The 24,609-nt window shown below is 46.1% G+C and overlaps 1 protein-coding gene across 1 annotated transcript; it reads right to left on the bottom strand.

Annotated features, from left to right (window-relative positions):
- Positions 1 to 19,940: 19,940 nt before the first annotated feature.
- Positions 19,941 to 21,161, bottom strand: LOC112996947 (neuropeptide Y receptor type 2-like). The gene has a single exon (XM_026122691.2). It carries the CDS (start codon positions 21,130 to 21,132, stop codon positions 19,969 to 19,971), a length of 1,164 nt encoding a protein of 387 aa, XP_025978476.1. The 5' UTR covers positions 21,133 to 21,161; the 3' UTR covers positions 19,941 to 19,968.
- Between the last annotated feature and the right edge of the window lie 3,448 nt (positions 21,162 to 24,609).

The following is a 24,609-nucleotide window of genomic DNA, read 5'->3' on the forward strand; positions in this document are numbered from 1 at the left end:
GGTCACCCCGTCGGGAGCCGCTGGACGGTGGCCGCGAGGAGTCAGTATTCCCGCCCCAGGGTGGCGGACGGTTGGCTGTGCAGGGCGGCGGGGCTGTTGTTCGCAGAGGGCCGGGTGGCGCGGATGTCCCCGCTGCGGGGCATGATAAATGCCGACAGCCTGCGCGGGGTCGGAAATGGGCTGGTCAAACTGGAGGGAAAAAAAGCCAAAATCTGCTGGCCGCCATTAGACAGGGCCCAGGCCCCGTGTCCCGCCAGCGCAGCCTGTGGAGCCGCCGCCCGAGCCCTTCGAGGCAGGCCTTCGGTCTCACTTCCCACAGCCCTGCTGTCGGCTGCGTCCCCAACGCTGGGGAGTCCCCCTTGCTCCATCTGTCCCAGCAGCTCTCCGGGTGGTGCCCCGCTACCTCCAGAGCTCACGCCCCCTCCCAATTCTTGTTTCCACCATGTCATTAAACCCAGTTTCATCCAGCTCTGCTGCTGCTGTCTCAACGCAGCCGCCCCCCAAAATCAAGCCAGCCAGTGCCCTCTATCACACCTCCCATTCCCAACCATGAGGCAGATGAATCAGCAACCCGGAGCTCAGATCCAGCTGCGTATCCAAGAAAGCTCAGTGCTACCTGATGAAAATGGCATTTTTTCCCAAGTTGGCTAATCGTAAAGCCAGCTTGCTGTGCCAGCACCTTTGCAACAATAAATGTGGAGATTTTCCTATGGTGGACCGTGGTGTGTCACCCCTGTTGCAGTACCACACCAAATATCCATGGGATCTTTGGGTCCCAGCATCTCTCTACCAACATTTCTCTCTCAGCTCTGAAGAACAGAAGTTTCTCACACACAAAAAAACTAAGATAATATTTTTTCTAGCTTTTCATGAAGAGTGAAAACTGGCGTGTTCCTCCACAGGGAACAAACAGCCTTCTAAGGCTCCCTACCCATAACTGTCTCCCTTTGAACTTTTTGGAAAGCATGGTATCATGCAGCTATTGCCTTAACATGTTTTTGAAATTATACATTTTGGGGTTTTTTTTATTCATATCTATTTCTGTATTTTACATCATGAGTTCCAGTTCTAACTTTAGAGAAATGTAAACCACATCCATCTTATTTCTTTTCAAATCTCAGAGAAGCAGAATAAGGGCTCCTTTTGTCTAGTCAGTCATTAATAACACCCACAAAGTAGTGATATGACGGCCAGCGTTAAATCTGCAAACACTTATTTATCCTCCTGACATTCTGCAGTTGTTTATGTGGTCTGCTAGTGTTTATGTGCAATAATTGGTGGCAAACTGCCTGTTCTGTGTCAAGCGCTGTGCGGCTTAATCCAAACCGTGTACTTTTTTGAAGCTCCATACTTTTGTCCAGATCAATATATGACCATCAGAATTTTGTTGGAATTATTACCTAGCCGAGTATTTGAAAGAAAAGGTTGAGTGGCTTCACAGGACTAATGTGCCACTAAAAAATAAAATGCCTGAAATGTAAGAGAAAAAAACCTCTCTCTTGAAGGAATGCAGCCATGTTTCCCTCATTGTTCTTGGAGGAGTTTCTAACTGCACATATGTTGTCAACTGCATCAGAAACTCAAATTTCTTCCTAAATTGGGCATTTTGACTCTTCCATGGACATGGACTTTATCTTGGAAAAGTGACATTAACAGCATGTAAATTAGTTTAACTGTGCTGTAATAGTATTTTGAGGAACAGAGGAAATTGCCCTGTAGCAATATCTATAAAGCCTGAAGAAAGTTACAAAAGAATACCTACTATTTCAGGAGGAAAAAGACATCCTCTCCCCATAATACTTTATGCACCATACCTCAAGAACTGAGAGGCTGGAGATTAAACAGGGACCTTCCTCTTCATTTCACTGATAAATTACAGAGAGTTATGAAGACAGCCACACACAGTGAACTACAGGTGCTAGTGCTTATTTTTGAAGAGCTGACTTCACAGTCTGTTTAAATGAATGAGATATGATAGCAGATTAGTAGTAGTTTCATCCATCTCAAGCTCCCTCACTTGTAGAGCCTTCCAAGGCTCGGTGCCTTTTCCTATTCAATCAAAGCTCTCACTCAAGCAATATTGGGCTGAGGCATGTTTTCTAAGAGGATGGCATGTAATTTGGCATCATCTCTGTGTCAGCCCACCAACAGCACAAGTTTCCATGGGGCTTTCATGAAACTAACCCCCAAAACTAATGCTGCGTGAGACTGATGCAGTGCTGCAAGAAAGTGGAAAACACTGCAGAGAACTTCAGGGGGTCATTGTCACAGTGGAAACAGAGGGCTTAAAGACCTGGTGGAACCTACTTTGAGCCTTGTCTATGGCGAGGAAGGTGTGCAAGTAATTTAAGAGCAGTCACTGTCTCATCTGAGAATAAACACTTCATTTCCACTGTGGCTCTTTACACATCTACTCGAGCTCCCATTTCATCACACCATTCATATTCTTTGTCCTGATAGTAACTGCAACAACATGATAGAGCAGCAGTCAGAGAAATGGAGACGAATGGAAATACTACAAGCAGGCAAAGAAAGATACATGTGTCTGTCTGCAGACGGGTAAATGAGCCCTTTTCCCCCAGAAATGCTGCAATAAAGATGTTACTATTTTTAAAATGGCACCAGTGGAAAAGCAAAAAGGGAGTTGTTATATTTCTGTTGCATTCTGGTATGTTTGAGAATTGTTTGTAAGAACAGACATCAGGGATGTCAGAAATATTAACATTTTCAATGTTCTTAATTATATACACAGCTTAAAATAGGGAGGAATGGGTGAGAATACCAGTCATTTCCATTATCTCTCAGTTAAAATAGGTGCTGCTTTGTTTTTACTTTTTTATTATTCCGCTTCATGCATATAACAGTCTTTTTGTTTTCCAGACCTTATTTCGAATTTGGAGGAGCACAGCTTTCCCCGACCCTAAACTCAGACAAGTTATTCCAACCTGAAAGATATTCTCTTACCAAAACAGGGATAAAGAAGAGTGGGCTATCTTGAGTGGAAGGGGAAATGGAAATTATACTTATTTCTTCATTCAGTGCTCCCTGCCCTGTCTCTGTAACCCCATATTGCCTTTCTCATGCACTCCCTTACATGAAGCTGAAAGAACATGCCACCTTTCTCCAAGACACTTAACAGACACTTATTAGTTTGTCCTCTGATGGCTGCAAAGAGATGATAGATACCATCTTTCAAAGCTATCCATGCTGGTAGAAGAGCTCACCTTCCCAGCAGTTTATCAGCTTTACTAATAAGATTACTCTTCTCTCAGCACTCCCTAGACTCTTTTCAGTCAAAGTGAGCCAAGTTAGCATATTCGCGTTACACAGCAGGACTTGGGTTGAAGCAGGATAGAGAATGATCACACAAACGGCTCCTCTGGCAGGTCTGAGTGGACAGTACTCCCAGTGGATAGGGAGCGGGAAATGGGCTAGAGCAGTAACCTCCTTCCATCAGCACTACTAGATGCTGAAAAAGATGTCTTCAGGGCCCAGCAAAACATCTTTGGGACTTCCCCTGTTCCTAGACTGCAGTCAGGATTGAGGCTAGATGCTGGAGTGGGAACAGACTATGCTGCCTGGAGAGCCAGGCCTCCAAAGCTCTAGACTGTTTCATCCTCCATCACAGAGGTCTTTTGAAAACCCCTCATAATGCTGGACAGAAATCTTGGTCATGTTTGGAAAATTAGGAAAAAGAGAAATATTAACAGGATATGGCAGCTCAGGATTGGGAAAGCGTGGCTGTACCCACTTAGAATTGAGATTCTTTGTCCCAGGCTGATTAGGAACTTTGTTTTATAAAATCTGTAGTTTGCAATTAAAATTAATAGTGGTGTTGGGAAAGAATCTGGAGAGGCTGCAAAAACCTAACAGACCTCAGGTGTTTGCAGCTAATTGAAATTTCCTAATGAGCTGCCAGAAAGAGATGAGTCCTTTGCTCCAAAATACTCTTTTCTAATGCTTTAAAGTGGTGCTCCACAATTGTGGTTCCCAGACCATGTTGTTCCTTGGGATCATGGTAAGTGGTCTGCAGCTGCTCTGTGGAATGTTACTTGATGGTGTTTTCAATCAAAACGCAGATGTTAGTATACATTGTGTCTGCAAGAAATAGGGTGGGGGGAACCATGATCTGTTGGTCCAGGTTTAATTATTAAAAGGAAGAAAGCAAGTTGTCTTCCCGCTCCCTGGCCTACCCAGGAGCTGTTCGGATAGTACCCAAGGGCACATGCATCCCTGCGGGACAAGAAAGACTATCAGAGCACTGTGGAGCCTCTGAGGAGGGGAAGATACAGGGTTTTAAAAGACTTGTCCCATAACTAAGTATCACACATCAGGATGGAGAAGGTTTGTGGGGAGTGGGAGTTACAAAACAAAACCTCAGCTCATCAAATCTGGCTGCCTTTCTGTTATTGCATGGGCAACACATGGCACAAGATTATCACATGACAAAAGAGACTGGAAGTGCTATACTTGATTTAAATTAAATAGCAAAGGGACAAGTATCTTCTTATTTTGTCCAAAACAAAGCCACTGTTAAACCTAGAGAGTAATTGTACTGATTTCTCATTTAATCTTCCAGGATCATAAAAATCTCAATTTCTCAGCTTGGCTGGTATATCTACACATAATACTTGGGGGTTCTTAAATTTATAAATCAAAACCAGCCTCTCTTCTTTGAAATTGCTTTGGTTTCCGAAACCCATTTAACCAAATCTATTCAACAGTAGTCAAACTAGCACATATTTTACAGTAAGCGAAATGAATTTCTTTTAAAGGGCTTACATAAAACGTTTTCAAGGCATTTATTCAAATTTTCTTAGTAAAATAGGAGCAATGATTCATGTTACTTCTCTATTGTACTTATCTCAATAAAATTTTTAGCAAGGCTTAGAGGTGACCTTCATATTTTAAAGGAAAATTTAATCTCTACCTTTTTTTCTACCAAACAAGGTATAAAAGTATTATTATTTTAGGTAATGAAAATAATAAAAGCTATGAGAAGAGGCTCAGTTAAAAAGACCGATACTATCTAGAGAGTTTAGGAGGGAGAAGGAAAACACAGCTGAGAATGTGATACATTTAAATAAAATAATGAACACAGCACATAAAGGGCTAGGAAGGCTAGCACCAAAAAGGCTAGGAACTGTTTTCATTCCTTCTTTGTCACAATTAAAGGAAAAGGGAAACTTTTGAAACTGAAATGAGAATTGAAAATTTCAATTTCATTCAGATTTCAAAAATGAAATTGAAGGGTAAGCATTGAAAACAGACAGGAAGAAATACCTCCGCCGTCGTGGCCGGTTAATCTGGGAGCAGCACAGTACCGCAGCAAGTATCCGAGAAAGAGTGACCTTCCTATGGATAATGCGATCATCTAGAAAACTGGGTCAGGATAAGAAAATAAGTGCTGAAAGACTTCCTGCTTTAAAGAAAAGCTCACCACTCTCTAAAGGACTAGGAAAAGTTCCCCATGGCCCGCTGCCACCAAAGCAGTCAGTTATAGTGTTGTATTGTGTGCTGGTTGCTTTTAAAGACAGAGTTTTGATTAGGTCTGACATTTTCTCTATAGGGTCTTGAATATATTTTCTTTAAATAAACATTTTTGTCCTACTCATTTCTTGCCTCAGAAACATCAGGAATGGTTTGTCATGGGCCCTGTTTTAGCTGGAGTTCTCCCCAGAGAGCTAGGAAAAAGGTCTGCCCTGAAGGAAGGGGGTTTTGAGTTTTCTCCTGCTATTTGTGAACTGCGTTCAGTATTTGCTCACAAAAAACCTGTGGAGTCCTGAGATGCCATAGGGTCTTTCTGCGGTAGTAAAGGAGAGGATGCTGCAGAGCCAGCGCGGGGCTGAGTACGGAGCCTGACAGCTCGTCTCCCAGAAGACATGTGAATCCTGTCCTTGCTGTTTGCTCTTGCACAGACACTCTTTTCCTGGGTTCGGGCTGTGCTGCTTTCTCTGACAGGAAGCATTGCTTTAGTTCATTTTGATTTTGTTAAGTAGTATGTAACACTTTTTCTGAAATAACCAAGATAACTGCCTCCATTCTTTAATGACCGCATTAATGAGTTTGAACCATGTGGGGTTTTTTTGTTGTTGTTGTTTCCAGAGTAATGCGTTTGCCCAGATCCTTTCACAGCTTGTGAAGTACAGAAATGTGTTTCACTGAGTGGTAAATGCATTCATTAGTAAGGAACTGCCACTTACGAAGCCATCACCTTGTGAAATTAAAACATCCTTTGTGCTGAACCTTTTAAGTATGACAAGCTTGACTCGGTCTACATGGTTTGTGAAAGAAAAGCTACCAGGAGACTTGGCATTTGCGGTTGCTGCTCTAATATGACACTTTACCAGCAACAGTAGTGCAATTTACTCTACGGCATTAATTAGCTATGCCACCCGAGGTAGGTAAATAGTGCTTCTCACTACCCATTTTAATGATGAGGAGACTGAGGAAAAGGGATTAGCAAGACTCTCTGAAGATCAGTATGTCATGATCCTGCTGAAGTCACTCCCTGGTTCACACAGGTCATTGCCTCTAGCCCCCTCTCAGTCTGCTTTGGAAAAAAGGAAGATCCAGATTAACCACTGGGGAATGACCATGCAACAGTGAAGTTTGTAAAGGCTCCCTTCCTATATCCTGCCACTTTCAGCACACCTGCATCCCTGAGAGTTCAGAACATTGTGTGACATTTGGACTGCCCTAAAATAGTCTCAACCCAAAACTGATGAACTGGATGCAGGCAGACAATAAATATCTATTCCTATCCCGTGGAAACTGCCTGCAGCTTTCAGCTCCGCTGCCCAGAGACTGCAGCTGTCGCTCCAGACAGCAGGTCTCCACGGTGGCCCCTCACCGTAACATGATGCTTTCTCAGAAGCGCTCAGCCAGCTAGGAGAAAAGGGAATCGTCAAATCCAAATTAAGGTCTTGGCCCCTATTTTCTGGCTAAGAATAGCTAAAGACTTTGTCTACAATGCAGACAAAAGATCGGCATGTTGCTCATATAGCTTTAAATTAGCCAGTGTGGGTAGGGATTTGGTGGCTGTGTAGCTGCAGCAGCAGACGCCACTGAAGGAGCTGGACAGGTCCTCCTCGGGGAGACTGCACGCAGCTCCACGTGCTGGTCCTCAAGCCTGCTAGGTTAAAGCTGAGCCAGAAAGGTTGACAGAGGCCTGGCCACACTTTTCACCGCAGTGTGGACATACTGTAAAAGGCAGCGTAGTGCCAGGGATGAGAACGGGAGCCAAGAGCGTCTCTCCTCTGGCACAGCACAGCTGTCTGCCTGCAATGACAGGTAAAGTTGTCCAGGTGGGAGACAGCAGAACCTTCTCAGAGCTGAGCTGGGATTGCAAAATGAGCGCCCGTAAGACCAAGGAAGCATGACAAATTTCACTGATTTCTGCTCCCAAAGCAGCAAGGCTCTGGTTTTTTGTTTTTTTGTCTTTTTTGTTAATCTTGCCTCCTGCAAAATAAATAAATACTTTTATTTTTTAAAGATAACCTCCCAGACAACAACCCCTGCACACGCATCTTTCCCTGGAGAGGCAATAGGAGACTGAACAACAGGTGAGAGATGTGCACTGCTGTGGAGAGGTCAGGTACTGCAGCTAGTCTGGGATGTAAAGAGTAGGTGTGAATCCCTCCACAGTCTTGCTCATCCTCCTTCTCTGCAGTGTATAGGAAAACAACTCTGATGTCATATTCGAGGCACATCTGGGATGCTGCCAGCTTATACCACAGCTGGACCTTCTCTAGGCCAAGAAAAGGATCCTCCAGCTTCCCCTTCAGCATAACCGATGGCTCGCACCACACCAGTGACCTGGGCCAGAAGTCTCACACACCCCTGCAAGGAGGCAGTTTTCCTGAATGCAGAAAGCAGTTCGGTCTATCAGATACAGAAGGTGCAGTGCTGGTCTCTGCGATGCTAATCTGGTTTCAAACAGAGCAGCTGAGAGGAGAACGCAGTACCCCGACAGTTTGTTTTTTTATAGTGACATTCTGAAAAACTGCCTCTCCTGGTGTTTTGAACAGGAAAATGCCATTATGGAGTGCAATTTTGTTAATCTTCTCTCCACTCTCTTCACTGAAGGAGAGAATATCAAAGTGTTAATGTTTGCATCCCCTGCATGGGATCTGCCTGCTGTCTCCCTGACTTGCACTCCCCTCTCCTCCCTGCTCCGTTTTGAGCTCAAACCCTCACCTTATCACCTTCAGCAGTTGTCTGTTGATTAAAAGAATTAAAAGGACTTTGAGCCATGGCCCAGCTTGCACAACAGAGCATTTCTAAATGTTTGCAAGTCTCTGGCAAGCAGACCTCGGAGTGACTTGGCATGTTCACCGCGCTGGAAGGCCACTGAACAGACCCTTGGCAGCGCAGTGCTCGTGGAGAGACGCAGCCAAGCTGCCCCCGGCCTTCAAAGCTCCAGCTTCTGATGGGAGGTTTGTGGATTGTAAAGTAGTTGGACATGCAGCAGCAAAGTCGCACCCCACTGCAGTTCTGAAACTTTCACCTATCAGCATCCTTTCCAAAAACCTTCCGTGCTTCCTTGTAACGAGCCCTGGCTTGCTTATGTGGTCTCCCCTGAAAATATGCCGCAGGAAAGTGCCAGCCAGAATAATTTCTCTATTGCACTGTAGAGGCTGCACCTGTTTTTTAATGTCGGAAGGCATCTGTATCACATTTACTAGCACAATCACACAGGAATAGGAGGAATGAGCTCAGTTTAGCCTAGTGCTAACTGTAAAGCTCAAGAAGGCGCTACAAACACCCAAGAGATAGTTTCTTAATACAGCACCTTGAGCTAGCCAAATGCCCCCAGTACAGTAGAGGTAAGAATTTTTAAATCAAAATAGACTGATAATAAGTCTGTATATGCCTGCGACTCTGGATTGCAAACACCAAATCGGTATTGAGTTACAACCACTGCAGCATCAAAGATATATTAAATTTTGTTTAGAAGCAATTTTTTTTTGCCTTGCTTTTATAAATGAGCAATCATCTGAGCACATAACTGAATAATTTTTGCTGCAGAGCTGACATTCTCATTTTTGAGTTGATGCAGTGAAAGGCATATATGTGAATAAGTAGGTTATTCATTTATTTCTCCTAGGACAGCACGGGCTTGAAGAAATACAGGAATACATGGGGGTATAACCAGACATGATGAGAAGAATGTGACAAAGGGGAAATATAAGCTGAGAAACAGAAAAAAACTGCTCAGAGTAAGGTCTCTTCATCTTTGGAAAAGCCCTGTAAGGAACCAAGGGGAACCCACAACTTGAAACAGAGCTTGAACAGGCCAATAGTAACGAATGCACTGGAGGGAGCAACGAGTCTGCCCCAGCCCTTCCCTCGACAGGACTCCCACGAAGCCGGTGTCATGGCTGTTACTGCTTGTTAATGAGAAGTCTCAGCCAGAGCCCAAATTTGTGATTTAACAGTGGAGAAGTAGGTTAAAAATTCCTGGGAGGGGACAAGAGCCCTTAAGGAAAATAGAGGAATGGGCTGCTAACACTCACATAGCTGCTGACATCTTTTGGGGTGTCCTGTGGTGAAACGTAATTTTTAAGATACAGTTCCCCAGAAAGCCAATTACCCTCACACCCCACAGCTCCAAAATTCAGAAAGTGCCAACAGGGTAGAAAGCTCCATTTAACTTTTAAACCACTTGTTGAATTTCAACAAAATTTGACAGAGGGGTCAAGGTCTCCAAGATGTTATGTTTGAAAAGTTTTGTGTGAGCACCCAGCAGGTAGGGAGCAAGACTTTATTAGGTACCAGAGAGACAAGCAGCCGACATAAGGCCATTAGGAAATTTGGCTTTCCTAGCTCTGCAGCTCGCAGAACCACTCTCTGATAGATTCGTTACTAGCTGTAACTCACACTTCCACAAGGAGAAGTTCATACACTTCCCAGGGTAGAATCCAGCCCCTGGGGAATGCAAAGCACTTTGAGACCCTTGAATAAAAGCACAGAAAAAGGTATTTTGCTAGAAAAGAGAGAAATAAATGTCCCTGCCAATAGCTGATGCAACACAGACTGCAGATCAGTGAAGACATGACCCTATAAACCTGATCATAAAAGCCAAGACACAGCAGTCTGCTTTCTAGCTTCCTAATCTGGCAGTGATAGATGGTCTGCTTCAGGAGGTCACCTCCACACTGCTCCTAAATTTAATTTTTTGTCTTGCTGATTGGTGGGGTATGCACATTACGCTGTAAGTCTGCTTCATAGCCAGAATGCCCCGTCTTCCTCTCCAGGGTGTTTACTGATGCTGCAGCCCAGATACTGTCATCTTCCAAAGTGGTTTCAGCAGAGGAAGCTCCTTATTCCAATTGCATATCCTAGCAGTCATCAGGGAGGGAAGTACAAGAGAACACAAGATGAGTAAGAGTTGGCTAAAAATTGTTTTGTTTTTTTTTTTTAATTAGCCGCCTTGGAGCAGAAAATAATCTTGTGGGCATTTCTTTAGAGTCATTCTTGTCCAAACAATCCAAAAATACTTTATGAGCGGTGGAGCAAAGCCTGTGGTCATCCTTCAGTCAATACTCACGCTCCACATTGAAAGCAACAGATGCTACTGAAAAATGCTAGATGCTGTGGCTGTTAACAATCCTCCCACACCTAGATTCACAGATCATTATTTTTTTGAGAGTCTAGAATAAATACTTACCCCTGAAAACTCAAAATCTGCTTTTCCATGAGTATTTAACAACACTTTCCAAGTAAGGTCTGCCTCCTTAACACACAACTGATGGAAACATAATTGTTTTAAGATGTGTTTAATTATAATGCTTTTTACCACATAAGCACTTTCACCTAGCACATGCAAAATGCTTTACAAGCCTCCCCATGCTGTAGCTATTGCCCTGTTTCACAGATGAGGAAAGCAAGGCTCAGCAGTTTAAGATCAGCTCATCTAGCATTTGACCAAGCTGGAAGAGAGAAGAGGCTGAAATTTTTACTTTCTTTCCACAATACAAGGAAGTATGATACAATACAGCACAAGGAAGTACAATACAAGTACTGTTCTTTCAGGCGAAGTGGAAGCAGCAGCAATTAAAGGTCCCCTGAACCCAATGATACCTGGGGGCAGTCAGACATCGCCAATCCCCTGTTTTGCTGATCTGCTGGCAGAGCTGCTTGTTCAAGCATGGGAGGGTGGCTGGGAGTCGTAACCTTTTCCACCAGTACAGCTGAACCCACGAGCGGGGACCCAGCCACAGCCTGAAGTTTCCCTGCGCCTGTTCATAAATGAAAGGGGACTGGGACATGGCTGGTTGTAGTTACAGGGGGAAGGGTAGTACAGGGGAGAAGGCAGCAAGAGAAATAGCCCTGAAGGTGGCTCAGAGACCCCAGATTCCTTGGCAAAGGCAAGTTTGGACAGGATGAGTTATCCACAGCTTCCCATCATTTTTTCCTCCGCGTCCTGGGGAACTGGGCCACGTACCTGCTCGGTCTGTGGACAGTCCCAGAACCGCACGTGTGAGGCAACAGTCGCAGGGTGTAAAACTCCCAGTGACCGACACAACTGCAGGGAAGCTTTTGCCTCAGGATTGTTTTCACCCGTGAGGGCAAGAATAGAGCTGCAGAGTGCTAGAAGCAGCCATTGATGAATCAGAACATCGAAATCACTCTGCTGACAGCGGAACAAAGACCCTGGTCTCCTGCCACAGCGTGGAGGCCATCGCTGTGTTTGGAAAAGAGCAATTCCTAATTGTGCATTCCAGTATATACAGTGATTGCTCCAAGAATCTAACATTTCTCCAGAACCCTTTTACCTCCTTCAGTCCTTTTGTTTACCTGTAAAACTGTTGGCTATTGAACACAAAAAGTCCAGAGGAGAACAGCAAGAAGAAACAGAGGTGCAGCAGATGAGCCCTATGAGGAAGGACAGAAAGAACTGGCTTCATTTAGTGTAGAGAGGTTGGAAGGGATGCATGATAATATCCTTTAATATGTAAAAGGTGTTGTGCAGAAGGTAATAAGCTGTTAACCTTGTCTACCAGAAGAGGACAAGAAGTAATGGACTTAGATTTCAGTAAGGGAGATTTATAGGCTAGACATTAGACCGTGCGTGGGATCTTCATCCCAGGAGCCTTGGAAGAGGCGAGACACCCTGCTGTCAAGAATGGTTTAGGCAAAAGGGTCCAAGTCCTTCCATTTATTTTCTATGATTTTTTTAATAGTATAAACACAATTAAAATACACCAGAATATTTGACCACTGTCTGGGAAATCAATGGGAAGTACTTTGATAGCTGGATTTGAGAGAAGTTCTTACCAGGTTGTTCTAGCCACTTGGGGTGCAGTGCGTTTACCTCATGTCCATTTAATGACATAATTGCAAAGACCAGGACTTCGAAAACAAACCTTTGAGTGTTGTAGACCCAGCTCCCACTGATTTTGCATAAAGCCAGTTGGAGTCTCACATGACGAAGGACTGTCGTGCCAGGCAGACTCTACATATACCAACTAAGCCTGTGCTTTCGTAAGGAGACATCTTTGCCACTGTAGCAATCTCATGTTATTGGACTCCTACAGGAAATAAACAATTTCCCTCAGTTCTTGCTATGCTAGTTTTGCTACGTTAGCTTTGCTTAATTGGGTACTGCAGGGTTGTCCCTGAGAGTTGAGATCTGCTCTTTGAAACTGCTTGATTCTTTAATCTAGCCTAGGAAACAGAAATGGGATTTCACATAGTAAAGTTGTCAGTAACAAAACTGTACCAAAAATGCTGAACTGCTGTGTGAAAGTATTTTCTGGAGTCCATTTACATAGCCATGGGCTGAGCGTGACCCCGGAGATTAGCTCCTAACCCTTGGAACCCTGAATTATTGTTTCAATAATCACGTCTGAATTCCTGTCTGAACTCAGCTGCCACTGCAGAAAGCAAGTCACACTTTGCTCTGGCTCCACTGCCTGAGTTTGCTATCACTATATGTGTGTGTACAGCGACCAAGCCCTCAGGTTTGACTGCCCCCTACCCAGTTTTCACATGCAAATCTCTCGCTGATTCCTCTTCTGAAGGTTTTTGTTTCTGGTGCTCACATCTCGGCTGACGGGAATGCAACCACGCTGCGTGCTGATTGCAGCTGGCAGGTGGATTAGAGCACATTCAGATGGCGGTGAAATGCCTCTGCTAGACAGAAATGGCAGAACAAGCGATTATTTCACCATGAAGAGCCCACAAACCGATGCAGACAGTCACATTGAGAAAGACAAGCTGAGGAGCATGCAGACATCAAGCACTCCTTGCTTACGCAAGCCCCAGGAGCTCTCAGCAAAAGTTTGGGGGATCTGCTGCCAGTTCCCTCCCTCCTCGGCTGAGCTTGTTGATTTCTCTGAGGTGCAGGATGTTCTCAAATTCTTCCAAAATATGTGGGAGCGACAGTTGCCGAGTAACAGAAAAGCTCATCGCTCTTTTCTTGAAATGCATAGTTCCTCAATTTTCTGTCATGTAGAATGGACAGATGAAGCTGTGATTCAGGACATTAGTCTGGGATTAGGATCATTTGGATCTCAGCCTCAGCCTTTATAAATCCATCAGAACCGGAGTTCAAGGAGAGGCAGGGATCTGACTGCCCATGTGGCTTTGGACTTTGTGAACAAAACTGGGGGTGCATCTTATGAACCAATTCAGTAACTAGTGTAATGAGATTTCATTAAGAATCCATGGATGCTGCAGCAACAGAGAGACAGCTTGACATTTTATCAAGACATGTCCTTCCTCCACACATACGTAGAAGCCCTCATATGGCTGATCTCAAGCAAAGTTGGAACTTCTCATACTAAGCAGAAGCTATCATTTAAAGCTGATAGGTCCCACTCCTTCACAGGAATTAGGAGCATAATTCAGCCCTTTGTGATATTTGTGGAACTAGAGAAGGTTCGGAGAAGGGCGAATAAAGTGATCAAGGATGAAGAAGCTGCCTTAAGGGGAGATATTAAAAAGATATAGTGACTTCAGCTGGGAAAGGAGAAGGCTGGAGAAGGAAGATAGGATCAAGTTGTACAAAATAAAGAAGGCGGTGGGTAAGCTGGACATTGAACTGCTGTTAGCAAATCCCACAGTACTGGAACTAGAGGGTATTTGCTGAAAATAGTAGGAGATCACTTTTAATAGGTAAAAGAAAGTAGTTCTTTACACAGTGGGTAGTGAACTTGTGGAACTTGCTGCCATGGGAGGCTGTGGAAGCAAACAGGATTGTCAGGGACATGAATTATACAGATTCATGGAGTAAAGGTCTAGAAGTGGATACTAAAAGGTCTAGACAGGTATGTCCCCTCTAACATCTCTAATACAGCAACTGTGGATGCTTCTAGGAGTATGAAGGGAATAGACAAGAGAAAATGGCCAAGTTGGCATGCTTTTCCTCAACAGCATCTCCTATTGCCTCTGTCTAACACTGAATACTGGCATGATGGATCCAGATTTTGCTATTTTTTCCTATTTGTCTCTCTCTTAATAGAAGCTTTGTTCCTCCTGCAGCATGGCAGAGTACACTCCCCTTTTCATATTATTGATTGAGGCCTCAGCACACCCCAGTAATCTACTCCATGTTTCATTGAGAATGACATATTCAACTTAAAATTTCACCCAGGAGAACATCCTGTCCTTAATATCTTGAACTCTTGTTCTGTGACCCATTAGCACCTTCTTTCTTCCACAGAGCAGTGAGGAGAAGCATCTTATAGCTGAGCTGCATGTGTGTCCTGGAGACAAATGGTGTCTGAAAGTTTGTGACACATTAGCAGAGTGACACGGTAACGACTCCATGCTTATGCACTTCAATGAGCTAGTTATAAACAAAAGGGTTTCTCCTCTAATGTTCACAGTCTTTGCTACCACACTAGAGAGGACTGAACTAATGAAGATCTCCTCCTGTGAGCTTCATGAGGCATCCGTGCTATTCTTTCTGTGCTCATTACACTGAACAGAACATAGACCAGAAAGAGCATTCTTCGCTGGCTATAAATCATGAGTGGCACAAAGGCATTGCTATTAGCAACAGGAAAATGCTTTCCTCCCACAGCCTCATTCAGCCCCATATACATACAGCACTTAGGCAAACGGTATCGGGATGTCTGGATAGAAAATTAAATGGAGGTTGTGTTGTCTGAAGATAAATTGGTACCTCCCGCGGCATGTGTGAGTGACTTGGTCTTTTTCTGATTTGTCTTTTAACTTAGAAAACACTGAGAGTAGAGATAACGATGAGCTTTAAAAATCTACCCTTCTTCCCGTCCCAGGCCCTCTTAAGCGAATCCCGTCATTGAAATGAGCTCAAAGAGAAGATAAATGTTCTGGCAGTAATATGCAATATTATTTTTGGCACTTGAAGAATCTCAGGCTAGATAAGGAAAAACTGAAAGGAAGACGAAGCTTTGTTTTTTCAAATGCAAGGGACCAAATTCTGCTCACCCATCTGAACCTACAATCCTTTCCTTTTTCAGATTATTGCAGTAATTCCTGATTTTCACCAGGTTAGCTGATCTTGAGGCCTTATTTAAAAAAAACGGCACATTCAGAGACCCCAGTGAAGTCACGCAGTAACAGAGCTGAAGGACAACAAAGGCATGCAAAGAAAGCGCTGACTCTACAGCTCCTGCCCAAACAAAAGACTAGTTTGGTTTCAGACTCTGATAGCTGTAACAATGATAAGATTAACACCTGATATCAAGGGAAGCTCAGAGCCGTCTGTGACCTCCTTCTGCAGCACTGCACTCCAACCCCTCTCTCATTAGCATGCATTGGAGGAACTGCTGCTTCCCAGATCTGGTATGTATTTCCCTACAGAGCCTTTGTGAAAAGCTCAGAGCGATATTTCTGCTAACACATTTATGGGCATATTGAATAAAACATTTGTCATTTGACATTGTTCACTTGGGCTGCTCTGGGTAATGGGAGAGGGCACAGGGTACCGCAGGGCAGATCACCTGCAGGGGATGAGTCTGGCCTTTACAGGAGCAGGAGGAAGCACAGGCGTGCACAGGAGCGCCTACGTCTTCCCTCTAACGGAGGAACCAGCTCACCCTACATTGCTCTAAAAGTTTGTTGTATACATTGCCTTAAAACAATGAAATGTAAAAAGAAAAAGAACGAAACCTTTGCTCTTTATTTTTATATGTGCACTCGCTTGTTACAGATGTGTCTGCTTTGGAAAGCAAATGGGAAGAGGGTTTCAAAGCAATCTGGGTGATTTAGAGGCAAAATTTCCAGTAATCATAGAGCCTCCTGTGTCCAAAGCACAGCCTCTGCTCTGCAAATCTCGATGTGCTTCATCAGGCCCAGATGTTTGATAATACACTCTGGGACTCCTGAAAGCTCTTATTCTGTAGTAAGAAGCAACACTTATTAATGCTGCTGTTTTTAAATGACCATGTTGCCACCTCTGAGCTGTTCTTGTATTCTTCTGGCATGTGAGTGATGATTGCTGGGGAAGGCTGGAGACATTCCCACCTATGGTTTCCATTCAGAGTTAATGATCTGCTAGGGGTCACTTGGTGATTAAGAACTGTTGTTCCATTGATACTTCGATAGAGGATATTGATACTTTGGAACAGGATTTGCACGGTGTCACCAGAAAGGGTTTCCTAATATGGGAAATAGGGTGTTTCTCAGGGGATTTAGAGCTGCTCTCCTAAAAGCTGTGAAATGTCCCCCGGTCAGGTGAGTGGAGCAGCGTTTCAAGAAGGATGTCTGCTAGAATCAGAGGAGCCCTAAAGGAGACCAACTTAGCTGCCAGGAACAACACTGTCCTGGGCAAGTTTTGATGAAACACTTGGTAATTTCATTTTTGTCACTGTTTCTAATTTTGTAGTAAAATATCTTACCCCTATCAGATGTTGGGCAGCTGACATAGGTCATTCCATCACACATTGGTAACACCAGGGCCAGTTCTGTGGAGAAGCATCTGAGTTGGTAGGAATTCACTCATGTGCCTTTGGCAAGGAGCAGGCAGTGGGAAGATCCTTTGGACTCCGGGCATATCTGTAAATGCTAGAGGATCTGCCCTTGACATCAACAGGGCAAGGTCATACCCTGTGCTGAGTTTTCTCTAAACAGTTCAAAAACTTATAATGTTGCTGGGTTTTGGTTTCATGGAGCTGACCATAGTGGTAAGGCCATCTTTAGCGGGGTGTTAATATTTGGGGAAACTTTGTCTGCCACAAATTTCTGTTTTACAGAAACAAATTCATTCCTATATTCTTTATAATCATGATAGCCTATAACATATTGTTTATTTGTCCAAATCAACCTTTGATAAGAAGCTCTGCTCTCTTGCTCTCCACCCTCTCTCATTCTCAATTTGGGAGTGAAGACCAAGGCCACTTTCCTTCCCTAGAGACACTGCAGTGTTCCACAGGGATATGTGCACCCAACCCAGAGCTGTTTTCCCTGCCTGCACTGAGCATGGAAGGATGTAACTGTTTCCAATAGCAAGGAAAAAAGCAGCAAGCTTGGAGACAGAAATCCCTTAGTAAAGCTGCATGACTCTATTAAACAAAGCAAAGGGAACTTTGCTCATACACTGCTTTTCAAATAGTTCCTCCTTCCCAGTTTGCTCCAGCTTAAGAATCTCTCTGCCCTGTAAATGCCATTGCCAGTATTTATGTGTGAAGAGCTGGGATCTATTTATTTATTTATCCATATTTAGTTTAAAAGTCTGGGCTCAAAATTAAACAGTCATTCATAATGTCATTATCTGCCATCCTCTGCAGTCAGATACTGTGTGCAGTGTCACAGAACAAAACCTTTGGCAACGCCCTAGAAGAGCAATTTAGCTCCTCATCCATCTCAGCTGGCAGCATGATTGGCTTCCAAACTTGCATTGCTGAATGTGTTGTTTTACCCTGACATATATTATAGAGTGTTAAATCACTTTCTGAAGTGTTTATTGGTAATAGTTGAATTCTTTCCACTCATTTAGGCTGCTTTTAAAAAGATAAACATTTTCTTGTATCCTGGAGTTTGATGGAAACACATGGAGAATTCCTTGGGAGGGTGGACCGTAGAAATGAACAGTTCATTAGGTAGGAACAGAATTAACCAGGGCTATGGTAGAGAACATCCTCCTCCTCCTCCCATCAGGATGAAACAGCAAACTCCCACTGCCATGCCATGGCACTTAATGTGAGGAAACAGTTTACGTATGTCTTAGTTCTCCTATCATGTCAGCATTTGGTCTGTCAGGAAAGAGATGACCCTTTTACTGGAACATTGCTGACTTTCTGAGCAGGTTCCTCATAGATCCTGAAGCCCCTGAAAAGAAAATCATGGGCTGTGATCTGGAGAATTAGGTGCCAGGCAGATTATTTGGCATCAGCATGCCCCAATCTCCAAGCGTGGAGCATGGTCAGCAGCCCCTGCCTGGCAGTGATGTCTCTCTGGAAAGAGCCCACCACTTTCTTGTACCTTTTTAGGAAAATGGAGCAGGGGATCAGTGAACATGAACAAGCAGAGAGATTAAATTCATCTAGCGTGGCAGCCTGAAGCTGAGCTGGAGAACAAGGGCCAGAGGCAGGTCAAGTTGGGGAGGAGGCAAGAAAGCAGGATTTCCAAATAAGCCCTTTGGCAGTTCATCCCTCAAGGACTCCAGATGTGACAGCCCAGCAGCCTGATCCAGGGTGGCATACTCAGTATTGCCAAGTCCTCTTACCCCTTGTCCTTGCCCTGGTGAAGACTTACAAATCAAAGCTTTTCTTTTCTTTTTATCTTTAATGAAAAGGTCTGCCGAGCCTCTTTCCTGCATCTGGGAGTTGCTATCCAATCTGATGAACACTGACTTTAGAGACAAGACAAACGACGAGCTGCTGAGATCACAGTAGCAATCAAGCCTCCTTTGATGGCAGAGCTAAAAATACACTCCCCAGCTGACAGAGCTTCAGGAAGGAGAACGTATGGTTTGGTTTGAAGGAATACATCTTCCTTTTTTTCCGTGTCTTCTTCTGCCAGAGGACACCACCTCTGTGACAACCGTGCAAGCAGGTGACTTCTCTCTTCTCAACTGAAGCACGCACATACAGATCCATGCTACCTCAGACCACAGATGGAGTAAAACTTTAAACCCCCTGAGTACTTTGGTGAATGGGCCATTACAAGTCTCACTTCTCTCGTCATTCTGGCACCCGGTGAGTGTTGCATGGCAGGAGCCACATCTCTGCATCTGAAGGAAACCACCTTTGCCAGTCCCCCGGTTCAGTTTCACCCTGCCGGACAAGTCCTCCTGACCAGCTGTCCCAGCTCTTTCCTTTCCTACCAGTTTCTCTGCCTGCTCTGTTCCTTGCTAAATCCAGAGCGCTGGCTTATTAGCTCTGCGGCTAGTGAAAAGACAGCTTGTGTGTTGTGTATTGCCACCCCGAGAGGTGTCCCCAAAGCCTTGCTTTGGCATTTGTAAAGGAACTGTGCTAAGCAGTGTCACTGCCACCTCCTGGGCTTTCTGGGCACAGGAGCTCCTCCCATGGGTTGTAAATGCAGATTCATGCAAATGTCACGCAAGCGATCAAAGACTGCACAGCTTCAGCTTGCAACAGCCTGCTCCCCTCCAACTGCCCGCAGGCGACAGTGCTAACCAGCCCAAGTGTTTCCAGGAGAATATAGGTTTCTCTGTCCTTGGAGTAATTAGCTAAAGATAGATCAATAAGGCTTTTGGGTAGGAGACGTACAAACGAACAAGCATACACAGCAGGTAAAAAGATATGTAGTGTACTGAACATGCCCCAGCCTCAAAAGGTTCTCTGTTCATTCTGTGAATGCATAACCTGAACTCAGAGAAAGGACGAATTCACTTTTTTGGTCAGACAGAGGTGCACCAGATTTATTGTTTTGAGAAATACAGGTGGGTGTTTCCATGTGGCTACAGTAGCTATAATGTTTTGGCAATACAATGTTCCCCCTGAAAAGGCATTCCCCCAAGAGTGTCCCTGGGTTCAGTCAGCCTCAGGCCCGGAGGCGGATGCCCCATCTCTAAACCTCCGTCGGCAGCTGTTCGTTGCCAGCAGACTGTTTGATGCTCCCATTCAGGGTGTTGGCCCTGAAGATGTACGACCTCCCTCTGATCGAGCCTTCGGTGTGGATGCTTTCTGGCTTGTTCTGGCAACGGAAGAACATAAGGAAGCCATTCCGGTAGTTCTTGTTCATCCATCCATAGAGCAGGGGGTTGACAAATGTAGAGCACATGGCCACCACATGGAAGACAGTGTACAGGAGTTTGTATTCATGGAAGATAAGAACCAGATCAAGATCAATGGCAAGCTGGAATATGTGGAAGGGGAGCCAACAGACTGCAAATACCACAACTACCATCACCAGCATTTTGGTTGTCTTCCTTCTCCGGCACTGGCTTTCATTCCTAGAGGTGGGACTGACGTGATTTTTCAGCTTGAACCAGATCCTGGTATAGGCGTAACAAATAATTGCAAGAGGAAGAACATACTGCAGGAGGAGCATTGACAGACTGTAAATAGTGGCATCTCTGTTATTACCAGAAGGCCATTTTTCTGAGCAGACAGCCATCTTGAGGTTGATGGATGGGATTTCCTCATACCGGTACTCTCTGAAGATGGCCAGAGGACCTGCTAGAACAGCTGCCGCTAGCCACATAACGGCTATGATTGTGAAGCTGAGCCTTTTGGAAATCCTGCTGTCCAGGTGGAAAACAATACATCGATACCTATCCAAGGCAATCACAGTTAGGGTGAGTATGGACACATGGACACTCAGAGCTTGAGCATAAGGGACCAGATGACAAAGAACAGCTCCAAATTTCCACTCATCCAGCAGTGTGTATACTAGGGTGAAAGGCAGACAGAGAGTGTCCACCATCAGATCTGCCAGGGCCAGATTAGCTATGAAGAAGTTGGTGACGGTCCTCATAGTCTTGTACTTCACTATGATGTAGATGACCAGAGAGTTGCCGATGAACCCCAGCAGAATGATGAGGGAATAGGCAGCGATGAGAACAACCTGGACTCCCAGGATCTTGGTGCTGTCCATCATAACACTGCGGGATCCAGAGAGATCATGGCCAGGTGTGACAAAGTCCTTGGCATGCCAGCCCTGTGGCAGCTTCTCATCCAGTGCTGTCTTCTCCATGGTGAGGGTGCTGTTGGATCCCTCCAGTGGTCCCATGCCTGGCCTGAGCCCTTTAGTCGGGAGGAGGAGGTCTGGAATACAGACAGAACAGAAGTGAGACCACAGGAGACAGCAGAGCATCTGCAAGAGCTGAGACTCAAATGGTCCCACATGGCATTTCAATCTGGACAGCAGCAACAGCAACGTCCTCCTTCCTTCTCCCTTACCCCATAGCCTTCCTCACACTGAACAGCCTGTCAGCTCTCTGATGCCAGGGCTCATGCAGCTTTTCACGTGAGCTGCTCAGATTCTGTTTATTTGAACTGAACAGGTAAAAAGCCCAAACCAACCAGTACCAGACTGGTAGGGTCTGAAAAGATCTTCAGCTCATAGAGCCCCTTTGCACACTGCCTCTCCTGCTCCTTTAGGTTGGCTTTGCAAAATGGGGAAGCTGCTTCAAACAAGTCAAAATTTTGGAATCTTTTGGGGCTGACAGAAAAAATCAATGATGGTGTCAGTCATCTTTGATGAGACTTACTTGCCTACAAGAATGTCCTGAGTCTTGATCCCTTAAAGACCAGGAAAGAAGAAAATCAGCTGGCCATTCTCATGGTCAGGGTCTCATTTCTCACCTCTCCAGGTGACAATATCAGTCACCCAGTTGCTGCACCAGTCTCCCCCCGTTGCTCCTGCTAACGATGCTGCCACCCGAGTCAATGCAGGCATTCACCAGCACGGCACAGCAGCGTGCTCCGGCAGGGGAAAGCATGTGTGGCAGAGCCGTGCAGGGGAGCAGACAGCTGGAGCTGTGAACCAGCCTCCTGCAGAGCTGTATCGGAGCATCCAGGCATGAACAGGCCCAAGAGCAAAAGCCGCAGGGTCAGTGAGTCTCCACTCGCCTGGTGCACAAATATCTGCGTGAATGTGGCTGTGGGAGCAGGGACCCTGACTGATGAGCCAGAACTGATCAAGTCTGGAACCTGTGGCTGGCGTTTGGTGCCATCGTAACAGCAGAGTGTTGTCACGGCAGGGTTTTGATTCAGTCCAAACACAGGGGAAGAAAAGCCAGCTCTGCTACTAGCTCCTTCTCTGCCTAGTCTCAGAATTGCTGCTGGAGTATGTAGGGAGGGGTGGGCACAGCCCGTCACCTCTCCCTTCCCAGCACCATGCCTGGGGCCCCAGTCCCCACTGCAAACTTGAGCAAAAGAGAGTCATCACTCTGCCTAAGCAGGACAGTTTGCAGAGCATCGCTCTTCTGCTGGCATGGAGAGAGAAGAGGATAACGCCCTACCACCGAGGGAGGGAAACACAGGGCTTAAACAAAGCTGGGAATTAGGGGCAGCCTCCTGGCACCTTCTCATCCTCCTTGGGAAATGAACTGCTCTGGTTTTGTACCGAGTGAGACGGGAGCACTGCTGGCCAGATGCTGGTGTGCTTCCTGCAGGTCCATGCCCTGCAAGCAAAACGTTGGAGGACAGGCTGTGTGTGGGAAGAGAGGATGCTCTACCTGGCTCTGTGAGAGTGCTTTCATTTAAGCTGGTGCTTCAAACAAATAGAAGAAAATAATGGTGGCGAGATGGTAAAGGAGGCTGCAATTAGATTGTAATGAATAATAAATTGCTGCTTGCTCTTTTATTAGTCCTCAGCACAAGGATTGTAATCCCTCTGTGGGAGCTGCTCCAGGAATCTGCCCGGCCGGCTGCAGACCTCATCCCTGTTGGAGGCTCTGCCCTTACACTCGCTGTCCCCTGCTCTCCCCATGGCTGTTGGCTCGTCTAACCCTGGCACCTGTTGGTCAGTTTATGCCCATGATTATGATGGGAATTATGATTCCCATAATTGAAGCTGTTGGGCTGTGGCAATGGGGACCATATAGCTACCACTAAGAGGGTAGGAAGGTAGCTTTAATCAACAGGATGGAAGAGTGGGTGGATTTGCTGGGATAATGGGTTGCTGAAGGGGGGGGTCTTAGACCTCCACCTCACAGCTGCCCCCAGCCCGGGCAAGGTAACACCAAAGCAAAAGGCGGTTACAGCTTCTAAGGCATGGCTGGGGCAAAAAGGCAGGGCTAGGGCGCACATTTGGAGAGCCGGGGAAGGGCAGCCGTTTGAGAGGTACTGCATCCCCAGTAATTCCTGCCCTGCCAACACAGCCTGGCAGCAAGTCCGCGGTTCTGCTCGACTGGATCATTTCCGTCCGTCCGCCAGAGGCTGCGAGTGGCTAAACCCACTGCGACAGCAGCGGGGAGGCTGCCCTGCTCCTGCAGGCAGGAGAGAGGGGTCGTGGGGGCCGGGATATGGGGGACGGCAGCGCAGGCACTGCTGCTTTGCAGAGCGCCCGGCCCGTGCGCGGCAGCCCAGCTCCACAGGTTTCCCCACGGATGGCACGTGCTGCGGCTGGCCCAAAAGCAAACTTTCCTGCCAGAGCAGCAGGGCGGTGGGCCAAGGGGCTGGTGAAGAAAACAGAGCAAGTGCTGGGCTCATTGGCAGTGTCAGCCCTTTCCCTGGTCAGGCTGGATTTTTATACCTTCCAGCTTGCCTAGCATTACTTTTTCACTATCACTTCTTATCCCCTTTTCTTCGGCTTTCCTGTCCCACTTTCCTGCAGTGCCCATACCCTGGCATGAGGCCAGCCCACGCTCCCTTCCCTCTTTCCACCAGTGGCACCAACTGGGTGCCACTTTCCGTGTTTGAATCTCGAGCTATTTCCTTTCGCTGGAGGCTGGCAGCTACCCACCACCTGAGAGAAGCCAGGAACATCATGGCTGTTGAAGCTGTTTTGCTTCCTAACAAAATGGCCTTAATGGAGTTATTATTTGATTTGGTTTGCTTTGTTTTTCTCCAAGGGGGAACTATTAAAAATCAATTAAGGCTTTTTAATTAAGAGGCAAAATGGTAATAATTATTGCTGCCACCCTAGGGCCTGCCTGGAGGTCACAGGGGATGCGGCGAGAGTGGACCGAGGTCCGTTCCAGCGAGTAATGGAAGTGCTGGCGTATGTGGAGGCTGACGCCGGGGCCCCGCTCCCGTGCACAGCAGGCCTGCCAGGCTAGATGGAAAAATGCTCAGAGCTGAGAACCAACTGCTTTGGGGAGAGGAAAACAGTAGAGCAGACGAGGAGGAGGCAGAAATACTGCCCTCGGCCCTTGTCTCTACGCTGGGCTGCCCCGGAGGGACGCGGGGGGCTACCTCTGCCGGGCGAGGCAATGCCTGGACCCTGCCCAGCACCAAGACTGGCCCTCGCGCTCCCTCCAGCTGAGGTCCAACCCGAGGCAGGGCTGAGGATGAGGGACAGCTCCTCATGGGGCAGAGAGACCCGTGCCCTGGGCCAGCGGGCTTCAGCCTTTGGGAAGGGGTGAGGAGGCATCAGGGGAGGTGCAGACCCGCTGCCCTTCACTGTCGAAACAGCGTCCACCACAACAGAGCTCCCGGATGGGGCAGGACCACGCCGCACGGCTGGGCACCTCAGGCCCCAGGGAGAGCAGGGAGGGAAGTGCCCGTTCATGGAGTCAGGGGCAGCGGGAGTCCCATCCGC

This window comes from Dromaius novaehollandiae, chromosome 15, assembly GCF_036370855.1.
Source record: "Dromaius novaehollandiae isolate bDroNov1 chromosome 15, bDroNov1.hap1, whole genome shotgun sequence".
Lineage (NCBI taxonomy): Eukaryota > Metazoa > Chordata > Aves > Casuariiformes > Dromaiidae > Dromaius > Dromaius novaehollandiae.

Excerpts from the sequence above, each read along its gene's own strand:
- LOC112996947 (XM_026122691.2), bottom strand. The coding sequence starts at position 21,132 with ATGGGACCACTGGAGGGATCCAACAGCACCCTCACCATGGAGAAGACA.